At 49.1% G+C, this 12,349-nt stretch overlaps 2 protein-coding genes across 2 annotated transcripts in view; one reads left to right on the plus strand and one right to left on the minus strand.

Annotated features, from left to right (window-relative positions):
• Nucleotides 1-12,349, plus strand: part of COL4A2 (collagen type IV alpha 2 chain) — a 635,121-nt gene that overhangs the window by 300,426 nt on the left and 322,346 nt on the right. The gene's annotated exons all lie outside the window — the stretch shown is intronic.
• COL4A1 (collagen type IV alpha 1 chain) overlaps nucleotides 8,571-12,349 on the minus strand; it is a 148,055-nt gene continuing 144,276 nt past the window's right edge. The window contains exons 51-52 of the mRNA XM_060080230.1: nucleotides 12,021-12,193; nucleotides 8,571-9,971 (exon numbers count right to left, since the gene is read on the minus strand). Of these exons, the coding sequence (XP_059936213.1) occupies nucleotides 9,890-9,971; nucleotides 12,021-12,193 (255 nt within the window). The 3' untranslated portion in view covers nucleotides 8,571-9,889. The remainder of the gene's footprint in view (nucleotides 9,972-12,020; nucleotides 12,194-12,349) is intronic.

Genomic DNA, 12,349 nt, shown 5'->3' on the forward strand with positions numbered 1-12,349 from the left:
ACGCCGGTTCATGCGTCAGGTGTGGACTGGGGCCTGGAAGCAGCAAGGAAAGGAGCGGCCCCCTCTGGCCTCAGTGGACAGAGAACTCAGGAGCCTGTCCCTCTCACAGGAGGCAGGCTGTCACCACACAAACAGGAGCAGAGGGAGTGGGGAGGAGGGAACCCCACTTACACCCCCATCCTGCCAATCACTCAGACCCCACAGTGCGTCCTCTGTCCACTGCGGTGGGGACCCCTTGAACATCCTGACCCCTCACATCACCCACTTGGGCAGCCCGGAGCACAGGGAGTCTGCATCACCGAGACCCAGAGAGAGAACTCACCCAGTGCAGGAGAGAAGGCCTGGGGGCTGAGACCCCTTGTGTGGGGCTCCTTCCAGCCTCATTGCGAAGCTCATACACAAGATCGCCGTTTAAGCAAATACTTGTGTGAGGGACACACACACCCCCTCACCTACAATGAAAAATACACCCATTTAAGGGATCCTTGACCAGGAGCCTTGAGAGATGAGAAGGCTACTTTCTCAGTGTTCCATGAGATGGCTTTGCTTCTCTTCTGGGTATTTCCAAAAGGTTCAACAACTTATCAGTGATGTCGAGGAATGACTGAGGAGAAAACAAGCCAAGGAAAAGAATTCTAAATATTGGGGAAAACTCTTGGGAATTACAATTTCACTCTTATGTCTAGAAATTTAAAGAAGTATTTAAAGTGTCAATAATATTGTAAAGGATTAGGATTATATGATCTTATTTCCCTGTTAGGATTACATGGTCAATCGTAAACAATTTATTACATAAGGATATCACAGCAGTTAAGGAACAGGGCCATAAATTCTTTCACACCCTCTGCTCTGTGACTTTGCACTCCCTCCCAGGAGGGGTCGGCCCTGTGATTTCCTTTGGCCAAGGTAACACCAGGGTCTAAGTCTGTCTGGGCTGCTATCACAAAATACCAGAGAATGGCTTAAACACAACGGACATTTATTTCTCTCAGTTCTGGAGGTGGAGGTCCAAGATCCAGGGGCTGACAGGTTCAGTGTCTGGTGAGGCCCTGCCTGGTTCACAGCCGACAGCCTTCTCACTGTGTCTTCCCAGGACGGAAGGGGTGAGAGAGCTGCTGCAGACTCTTCTGTAAGGGCACTGATCCCACTTGTGGTGGCTCCACCCTCATGTCCTAATCACCTTCCTAAGGCCCACCTCCTGATACCATCACACTGGGGTTGAGGTTTCAGCACATGGATTTTGGGGAGACACAAACATTTCCCCGTAACAGTCAGCCAATGGGGCATCAGCAGAGGCTTGCTAACTGCCTGGGTACTGGGCTTCTCTCTCTGGCTGCTCTTGGGAGCTCTGATTCAACCATGTGAGCGAGTCAAGGCCAGCCTTCAGGAAGGCGAGTGACACATACCTCCGTCCCCAGTCAGCACCACCAGCCATAGGCCGGCTGCAGACACCTGACTGAGCCCTTCACAGAGCCACCTGAGGAGCCCGGCCCAAAGGGCCCACCACAGACTTGTCAGCCAACAAACTGGTCCAAGTCATGTTTGGGATGGTTTGTTACTCAGCCAAAGCTAGCTGACACAGCAGCCATTCTCTGGTTTCCTTGGTGATGGAGCACAACCCAGAGTCTGAATAGGAGAATGAAACACCAAAACTAGACTTCCGTTCTTGATTTTCCCTGGGAGGTGCGAGGTGTGGGAATGTTCTGGGAAATGTCAGAAGTTGTCATGGTGATTTGGGAGATCTGTCAGGATGGGCCTCACTGTGAAAATGAGTTCAAATAGGATTGAAAAATGGATTATTTGAAATTGCCTAGTTATCAGTTTGTTAGTAGCAATAAGATTCTTTCCCCATATAATTGTGTTCCATTAAATAGAACTGTCCCATTTGGAAAGGACAAAAGTGGGATGAGAGGAGCTATCATTGAAATAAAGTAAAACAGAACAAGATAAAGCATGAGGTAAACGTTCTGTCTTTGGCTTTGGCAACTTCTCTGCTGCTGCCTGAATGCCTTAGAAAGTGTGAACAGGCCAGCAGGTGGAGGGGGTCTTTGCGTTTTAAGAGAGACTTTCTTTAGTATAATTCAATCGAAGACTATTGGGAAAATGGAAAGGCCATGAAGGCTTATTGTTATTGTCCCATAAATCTTAAGTTATAAAGCTGGACTCTCAAGGGGTTTAAAATGGACAGTGGCTGTGTTGATTACGTTTGAATTATATCACCTCCAGCTCCCAGATACAGCCTGATTAAGGCATGACTTACTCTGCAGAACTTACTAGAGCACTAATAGTTGCTGGCCTATTTAGGAAATTATTTTGTCTTGACGAGGGCTGGCTGTCCTGGGACACCGTGTCATATGAGCCATCGGGGACCATGCAGTGCTGAGAGGATGCACTCACAGCCTTCTATTTATAACCGGCTTGCTTGCAGCCGCCAAGTGATGAGAAGTGGATCGCCAAGCATGCTGGGAGGTTTGGGGGTCGTGTTGCTTCTTCTTTAAACCTGCAGGTGGATGGGAGGTGAGCTCCACGTGCAGCCCCAGAGGGCATGGAGGAGGGACCAGGGGCTGTCACTCAGGTGCTTGAGCATCTAATGCATGTCACATGCTGTTCTAAGCACTTCACACGGGTCAGCCAACGTACCCACAACCCCAGGAAGTTCTCCAGAGGAGGAAACAGAGGGCAAAGTGAGTGAGTAGCTGTCCAAGGTCGTTCAGAATTCAAGCCCAGGCAGCCTCGTTTCCAAGCCTGTGCGTGACTGCTGACCACAAGCAAAAATGAACACAATGAAATATAAATCCAATATTTCAACGTGAACTCAGTTGCAAATATACACGAGACGTTTTCAGTTTCCCCCTATTGGTCCAAAGTGTGCTCAGGTGAGGTCACTTGTCCTACCCCTGATCGGTGACCTAGGCCGATGTGGACCTTCCGGGGTCCCTCGGGAGCCAGGGGAGGCCCGTCCTTAGTGGAGAAAAGCTATCCTGCAGCCCACCTGCCCCGGGCCCACTGCCGGGCCACCAAGCTTTCTTCCAACCATCCCGAGATGGGGCTCCATGGATCTGAGAACCCACGAACGCAGGTGGGAGAAAAGCACACGTTTATTTTCTCCAGCCTCTGCTGAAGTGCAGCATTTCTTTCAGTTACAACTGAATCCACAAACCAAGGTAGTATGATCAGTATCTGCAACTCAGAGTCACCCATAGCAAAAACAGACATTATCCTCTTATATTATAACCATTTCAGATATTATGAATCATTCATGTTCATCAGTACTTTAAGATGTAATTACACCTGCCTCTACATCATTTATTTAATGTAATAATAAAGAAGTATGTGCGTTACTATATCAATTTTTTTTACTAGTTCGATAACTGCATTCATTATCATCAGTGTCTTTATAATGCTAAGTATTATTTTACTGTATGCGTTTCTAAATGAACATTCTTTTGTTGAGAAGTGTTCCAGGGGCCTCACTGGATGCCCCAAAGGGTCCAGAGCACATAAGACAGACAGACCAGCAAACCCGAACTGGTCTGGGGGCACTTGAACAGCAGCTGGGTCTTCCCTCACCCCCTGAGCTTCGGGTCCTGGTCCCCCAGGGAGGGGACGACAGCCTTCTGCTGAGTTGTGCCAGCACAGGCTGTGCCTGGCGTCTGCTCTGAGCCTCCTGGGGCCCCTGGGCTGGCTCTCCAGGGGCCCGTGGGTGAGTTTCCGTAGCTCCCTCCGTCAGACCCTCCGCCCTCCCTGGAGAGCCAGCTCTGGCCTGTCCTCTTCCACTCCAGCTGTTTCTTTCTCCCCACGGGTGTCTCACAGCTTCTCAGGGCTGGCGCCCCTTCCCAGACGTGGCCCCCTTCGGAAAGGGCCAGAAGAGCTGCGGCCAGCTCCCTTCCCCAGGCCCCTCAGCAAAGCTCACAGCTCCAGGCACAGAAACCTGTGGGTGCAGGTGGTGTCCTGTGTCACACATCACACTCTGCTCCTCCCCTGGCTCCGAGGCCCCGGCCCCAGGGTACTGGGATCGGGAGATGCCTGCTCATCTCTGAGAGGGGTCCACCCCGTCGGAAAGCTCCCTGGTCTCCTGGCTCCAGGGCAGGGTCTTGGCAGGCAGCTTCTCCTCTCCAGGGATGGCCCGCCCTCCCCCCTCCTTCTCCTTTTCCTTCTCCCTGGACAGGGTGCAGGTCGCGGGGTGGGGCGGCGGGGGGAGAGCGCTAGTTGAGGGATCCAGGCTGTTTCAGCTGATGGGATCTGCCCCCAGGGGTCGGCAGCTGTCTTCAGCGTCTGTGACAGTGGCCGCCTCTCTTTTCTTCAGTTTGGGCCTCCAGTTCCTAGTGAAGGCAGGGGAAGAATCCCACCCACCGAGCATCCCGCAAAGGCTTGGGAAGGCTCTGGGGAGGCGCCTCTGCCAGGCTGCTGCTGGAAGCGATGCTTCTCTTCCTCACAGCCCCGGCTTCATTGAGGATTCCAGGAACACTTGCCCGTTGCCGCGGGAGCCAGGCCCCATCATCCCTGTGCTGGGCAGGAGCAGAGAGACGGCCCTCGACCATGACGGGGTGAAAGACACAGGCAATGTGGACAGGATTTCTTTAAGGACCAAGGACGGCTTCTTAAGAGGAAACCATCCAACAACAGTGCAACCAACATCCATTCGTAATTCTTTGAACATGTGCGTTTTCGGTATATTTTTACCATAACAATTCATATTCACAGACGCTGGTGAAAGAGTTCATTTTGTATATTTAGAATCATTCTCCATTCACTTTTCTCCCTACTCAATTTTTTTAAAAAAGCATGAGCCTGGCCATGGATTCTAATTAGTACCTGGTGATTTGTTCCAGGGTAACCTCGTGAAACACTGAGCAAAAAGGGAGGGGGCTCCTGGAAATTTTAGCCCAGCACCCCGTGAGGTGGGGCATTGCAGCGAGAGGCAGGGTGCCCTCTGCCGTTTGTCCTGGGAATGTCTGCTCAGTTGCAAGAGGTCTGGCTGATAAATACACAGTGTGTCACCCTGAATCGGCGAGCAAAGCCAGTTTCCAAAAGTTCTGCAGAATTCTCTCATTTGTATCAAAGAAATAAATATCCCCAGGGCAGAGTGTGCAAAGCTTGTCCCAAGCAGCGATTCAAGTAAATCACGGTGGGAAACGTTTCTGCCCAAAGGAAGCGGGGACCATCCACGGGGAAGGGATGATAAACTACGGAACTGAGTTTCAGAAGTCACCTGCTCCGCTTAAAGCTGCAAGTCTAAAAAAGGCACTTCCTGATCGTGGCCGAATGACTCAGTTTCACCATGACTCAGCCCAGCTCCCGGTTGCCCAGGGGGTGGAGAGGGAACAGCAGATGCTGTGCAGTCGGGATGCAGAGCCCCCAGAACGGGCGCAGCTATTTCTGGAGGGTAAATGGGGACGGGGGAGTTCATGCAGGCACTTGCTCAGGAAGTACAAGTGGGGCGTTAACGAGAGGAAACACTCCCCACTCAGAGGCTGGGGATGGTTCAGAGCCTCCAGAACCAACCTCTCTAGGCACCGCCACGCGAGGGGTGAGGCGCCCTCCTGCAGGTGATGCAGGGGAGACGCAGGCTGCCAGCAAACCCAGGAGAGCCCTGCGTTGGGGTGACCCGTCCCCCTGCGCACAGGACCCGGTCCCCTGCAGGGAAGGAGGTCTCTCCAGCGTTCGCCAGCTGCTAAAGCAAACTTATCTCCAGACTGTGCTAGGAAATTGTTTCCCCGTCCCAGGGCTGCATTTTCAACGTGGGGAACAAACGTTAAGCTTTAAACAAATCAGTTACAAACAAATGTGAGATGCCCTGAGTACCAGGGAAACGGTGACCTTGAGATGGGTGGCCCAGAGGCTGCGGGTCGGTGTGGGGAGCTCGGGTGGCGGTCCCTCTCCATCCCACCTCGCCAGGGCCGGCGTCGAGGTGTAAGGGCAGCCCAGAGGAGAAGGTCCTGGAGTCAGCATCACTCCACGACCTGTTCTGGGAAGGGCTGGCTGGGAGGAGGGAGACCTGGCGGGTGATGCCGAGGCTGTAAATGGAACTAAGGCTGTTCCTGTACCATTTCAAAGCGGGGAGAGGCCTTCGCTAGTGGCAGGAGGAGAAAGCTTTTTCAAGCAGCATCGTGAACAGTGGGGCACAGACAGGAAAATTCATTTTCAGAAAAAATAACCTGGTGAAATATTTCTCTCGATGTCTTAAAGGGAACAGTCTCACGTCTCTGGTGCGATCGGGGGTGGTTTGGAAGTGGGAGAAGAGCAGACCTGAAACCTTGAAGATCACTGCAAACTTGTTCTCCTTCAGAGCCCTAATGATTACGTATTTCCTGTGTATACATCTTACCTTGTAAGGAGACGTGGGTTTCACTACGTCTCCTCCAGAGGGGTCAGGAGAGTGCCTGGAGCAGCACGGCCATGCCGAATAAATGCCTGACTGTGACCTTCTCAGTGTGCGTCATTTCCTTCTATCAACCAGCAGGGAGACTGAGGGGAATCAGACAAATATAACTAAAATGATGCAAAGGGTAGGGCACTTCTTATGACTCGACTTGTAAGCATCTTAAATCTGGAATGTTGAAGAGGACAAGAACTCTGGAGTATGATTTTAACAAAATCCCATGTACTCAAAAGTGACCCTGGGGGACACCTTTTAATACTGCAGAGCAATCATCTCAGATCTAATCAAACTGAATGCTTTTTTTTTTTTTTTGCATTGTACAAATTAAGTTTAGGGAAACTTCTCATGCAAGTCAAAAGGAGGCCGAACACAGATGTATCCTCAGAATGATTGAGAGGACGGTGTGACAGGAGGATGAGCAGAGAGGGGAAAGCACCCCCCTGCGCTCTTCCGAGGAGGGTCTGTGTGCTGACGCCGCCTGCAGCCCGGATGGATGAGGGATTCCCGGGCCCGCAACTCCTTGGGCACGTTTCTCACCTAATCTTCTCTCTCACTTAATCATCTTCAAGGCAACTCTCATGATCCCCACTTTAACCCAACCATCAACCCCACCCCTGCCTATTGTAAAACTATAGTTTTCAAATCTATAACCTCATTTGACACACCTGACAAGTGACAGGTTTCTTCCGCAATAATTTTTTAACAAAAAATTTCTTAAGGGCTTGATATTCATTTTCATTTATCCTGTACCTCACCTGGTATCTGGAAAATGGGAAGCACACAGTATATGAATGACGAAGAGGTGGATGGATGGAAGGATGGATGGATGGATGGATGAATGGAAAGATGAATGGATAGAAGGGTGGATGGATGAATGGATGGCTGGATAGATGGATGGATGGCTGGAAGGATGGATGAATGGATGGGTGGATGAATGGATAAATGGAAGGATGGATGAAAGGATAGATGGAAGGAAAGATGAATGGATGGATGGATGGGTGGAAGGATGGATGAAAGGATAGATGGATGGAAAGATGAATGGATAGATGGATGGATGAATGGATGGGTGGATGGATGGATGGATGGATGAAGGATGGATGGATGGATAGATGGAAGGATGGATGAAAGGATAGATGGAAGGATGGATGAATGGATGGGTGGATGGATGGATGGGTGGATGGATGGTTGGATGGGTGGATGGATGGATGGGTGGATGGATGGTTGGATGGATGGATGGATAGATGGAAGGATGGATGAAAGGATAGATGGAAAGATGAATGGATAGATGGATGGATAGATGGATGGATGAATGGATGGGTGGGTGGATGGATGGATGGATGGATGGATGGAAGGATGGATGGATGGATAGATGGAAGGATGGATGAAAGGATAGATGGAAAGATGGATAGATGGATGGATAGATGGATGGATGAATGGATGGGTGGGTGGATGGATGGATGGATGGATGTAAGGATGGATGGATAGATGGATGGATGAATGGATGGGTGGATGGATGGATGAATGGATGGAAGGATGGATGAAAGGATAGATGGAAAGATGAATGGATAGATGGATGGATAGATGGATGGATGAATGGATGGGTGGGTGGATGGATGGATGGATGGATGGAAGGATGGATGGATGGAAGGATGGATGGATGGAAGGATGGATGAAAGGATAGATGGATGGATGAATGGATGGGTGGGTGGATGAATGGATAGATGGAAGGATGGATGAAAGGATAGATGGAAAGATGAATAGATGGAAGGATGGATGGATGGATGGCTGGATGGATGGATGGAAGAATGGATGGAAGGATGGATGGATGGATGGATGGATGGAAGAATGGATGGAAGGATGGATGGATGGATGGATGGATGGATGGATGGATGGATGGAAGAATGGATGGAAGGATGGATGGATGGATGGATGGATGGATGGATGGATGAGGGCTGCCTGGATGGACAGATGGGAGGGAAGGCGGGGAGGGATGAAGGAGAAGACCATATTTTTTTTCTTGGTAGTAAATTTATGTAAATTACACCCAGTCTGAGACTCTCATCTGGAAGAACTACAAAATAAATATGATCTAAATTTGCAAAGCTTACAAATTTATTAATGGCTTGTGCAGTAACTTTTCCTTTGATGTTTCTGTGGCAAAACTAGCAACAAATTAATAAAAGCTTAATTTTTATACAAATAGTTTTATTACAAATTTGAATTTTTAAGAAATACACATTTAAAGAAATTACACAAAAGGCCTTAGTAGTCTTAAAAACGTTTTGGAGACTTTTAGTAAAATGTCGTTTCAGGCATAGTGGTCCAATTCTGCTCTCCTGCAATGCATCCGCTCCCCTGCTGAAGTCTGAACACAACTCACGAAAAACCAAGGAAGCCGCCTGAATGTGCTTACAGGTAAAAATACTGATATTCTGATTCGACAGAGTTATTTCTCACACCAGGCTGCAGAATGAGGAATACTCATAAATGAAGGCCTTTTAAGTTTGTTGCTTTTGAAGTCAAGTCATTCAGTTTGTGATTAGTGTTTAAAACCCTGAAGATATTTCATACAGAATAAAAACAAGAAGCTCAAAGTACATGTTTTCCTGTAATAGACACCATATCCGTGAAGCCGGGTTTGGTTTTGGCAACACACAATTTTTGGTTTGGAGGTGAACAATGAAAACTGGTGTTTCACATTCAATACCCTAGTGTTTAAAAATCTCTGTTAAAGGACAACACAGGCTTTTAAAGGAAGAAACTATGTAAGCTTTATTTTAACAGTGGAAATGAAACTACAACTTGACCTGCCTAATTGCTGACATCTATATAAATTACTAAAATATATATATATTTCATTTCTGCCTACTTTGGGGACCATCTTTATTCCACAGGAAATCCGTGACTTCTGCAAAAGCAGCTGCATAGTACCACACAGAGCAGAAAGACCAAAATTTCTCTTTGGTGGGGCGGTCGGAAGACAGGGCTACTAGGCCCCGTCCTTCCCTTTGGAGGTTCCAACCATCGGCTTTACACGACTATTATTTGTACAGACCAAGGGACCTGAATTTTGAAACAGTTAGACAGTGATATCAACAGACGTTTCACCTGGGGTGTGAAATGGATCTGTTATAATACAAGAATGCAAATGGGCTTCGCCCAGGTTGGAAGGTCCCACAGCCCTCCTAGCACCCTTTGGTTTTCTGATGGGTCTCACTTCACACATCAGTGCACTGGACTGTAGAACAGACATATTTTTTATTTCATCAGAAGTGCCATTTGGGACTTCACTACGGGCAGCTTATTGTGGTCTTGGATTCTCCTTCAGCAAGTAGAGGCCAACGAAGCAGGGTGTGTTAGTTATGCAGATTCCTATCAGGCACCTTACAGTTTTCATACTGGACAGTGAGGTACACAGGATATATTTCTAGAGTTCGTTGCTGTTAGAAGAAGGAGGGAAGAGGGAGGAGTAGCACCATGTTGTGAAGTAGCTGAGGGTTGGCTTCGTTATGTTCTCCGCATGCACACTTGACAGCGACTGACATGCGTGCGCAGCTCTCCAGCCTTCAGGGTGGACGGCGTGGGCTTCCTGAAAGGCAGTACAGAAGTCAGGGTCACCGCATGGCTCAGGCCAGCTCCTCGGCCCTCCCTCCCATCAGAGATCCCCAAGGAACCAGCTTTCACCCTGCCTCTGAGCAGGTACCGCACTGGGGGCATCCCACAGCCTCGGTAACGCCTGCAAGTTATCATCTGCACCCATCCTCGGGCCAAGAGTACAAGGCGAGTGAGGGCACAGCCAGAGTCACCCACGTCTGTCTGACCCCAAAGTCTCAGCCAGTCCCCACCACAGACCCTGCCTCTTCAAACTATAGGTTAACCTTTTGTTTTCTCTTCTCAACTCGATTATAAACACCCCCAGACTAGGAAGGTGGTCTTCTTCTCTGAGACACTTCACACACATCCTAAGTGCTCATGAAATCATTGCTGAATGACAGAATGAGCAGCAAATCTGGAATAATCGACCAGACCTCAAAATACAGTCGTAACTCTTGAAAGTTGTTCACGCAGGTGGTCTGATTAGAGGCCAAAGACAGGGGAGGACATTTAGTGTTCCAAATGCTTCCTTTATCCTAGGAATTCTGTTCTTTGACTATTGGAGAAGTGAAGTCTGAACTAAAATGAGTACTAATCAAATCTTATTCAAATTAAAGTAGCCATGTAACAAGAGTACCTTGTCTTAAAATTGAGGTGGCTTACGTTAGCAACTTTGGTGAAAATCCTAGTGCCCCCAAATTATTTAAATTAATGGGATCTTACCTAGTTTTGTTTAAGAAGGCATTTCAGTTAATTGTACCAGGCTGCTGGTTCAGAAAAAAAACCCCAAAAAACACAAAATCCATTGTTACCTGTTAACCCTATAATGGGCAGCCCCGGGAGCTGGTGCTCATTTCGGTAGCTAATGGTCAAATTCTATCTGGAGAGTTGACGTCAAGTTCCCAGTTGCCTAGAAAGTCTCGTGTGAGCTACTAGAAAGGCACCTGGTAGTTTTTTGAGGCTTAGACATTTACAAGTAGTGAGCGTGTTGCTTCACCTTTATGATCTAAGCTAGAAAGAGACAGGGTCATAGCAGAGGTCCACAGAATTCTCTCCAAAAAGGTAAAGACAGAAAGGCTTATCTCCAGGGCCGAGAAGCACTGATTTGGGGGACTGAACAGGAAGTAATTGTTCAGCCCCATCGGCGCCCAGCGTCCACTCCAGCAGGGCTGCAGCTGGTACTAAGTACTGGACAGAGGCCTCATTATGTGTTCCCATCCAGTACAGACTGGGCCCCGCTCCAAACTAACTTCAAGGTCAACGGCCACTTGGGACCGTTGTTTTAAAGGTGAAATTTTGGTAATGGAAGTGAAAGAAGAGGTTCTCTGTATCCATTTTGGTGGCCTTTGTGCTGAAATTAATTTTCATGCGCAGGCCTGAAAAACGGTCACTGATAACTCGCCATTGATAACTCCAATTCAGCATTATAAACACCATGAAAACCAAGGCTGTTCACTTCTCTCTCCCTGCTGGTTAAAGGTACAATGTTTTAAAATGCTCTGTTTGCAGATTTTAGTTGTGTTAATGATGTTGCCGTGGATTCATCTTGAAAAACTGAAAACTGGACTTTTTTCTTTCATGGCTCTTCAGCAATGAATGAATGAAGCCTGTAACCTAAGTTCCGCCTTTTTTTTTTTTTTTTTTTTTGCGGTACACGGGCCTCTCACTGTTGTGGCCCCTCCCGTTGCAGAGCACAGGCTCCGAATGCGCAGGCTCAGCGACCATGGCTCACGGGCCCAGCCGCTCCGTGGCATGTGGGATCTTCCCGGACCGGGGCACAAACCCGTGTCCCTTGCATCGGCAGGTGGACCCTCAACCACTGCGCCACCAGGGAAGCCCCTAAGCTCTGCCTTTGAACATGGTCTTGCTTATCTGCCCATGTGGAACAGAACCAAATATCTGTTCCTATCCTATCCTATCCGTGGAAGAAGTCTTCCTAAGGATTGCTGAAAACCATCTTTGGGACTTTGCACTGGACCACGTGTATGGATCATGGATGCCTGAAATAAAAGCCACCGCGGGGGGGTCGAGGGGGGCACTTTACTTGAACATCTGGCTTCTTTCGATCGTGGCAAGCCAAAAGCTGTAAGCGTTTGCATAGTAATTGCAAGTCCCGCGGCCGTGGCACTCGATGAAGGGGGCGCTTCTGAACTCTTCCAGACAGGACCCAGGAGAGGCCAGGGCTTGGCCAGAACCTTCGGCTCCGGCGCTGGTGTGCTGCAGGGAGACAGGAGACGTGAGCCAGAGGTGCCCGCCCCCCCCGACGGGCTTCCCGGGCCCCAGGGAAGAGCCGAGGTGCTCCCTCCCGGAGAGCCGCCCTGTCTCCCGAGGCCACCAGGGAACACACTGGTAGCCACGCCGCCCCATGGCATC

The sequence above is a fragment of the Mesoplodon densirostris genome, chromosome 17 (assembly GCF_025265405.1).
Source record: "Mesoplodon densirostris isolate mMesDen1 chromosome 17, mMesDen1 primary haplotype, whole genome shotgun sequence".
Taxonomy (NCBI): Eukaryota; Metazoa; Chordata; class Mammalia; order Artiodactyla; family Ziphiidae; genus Mesoplodon; species Mesoplodon densirostris.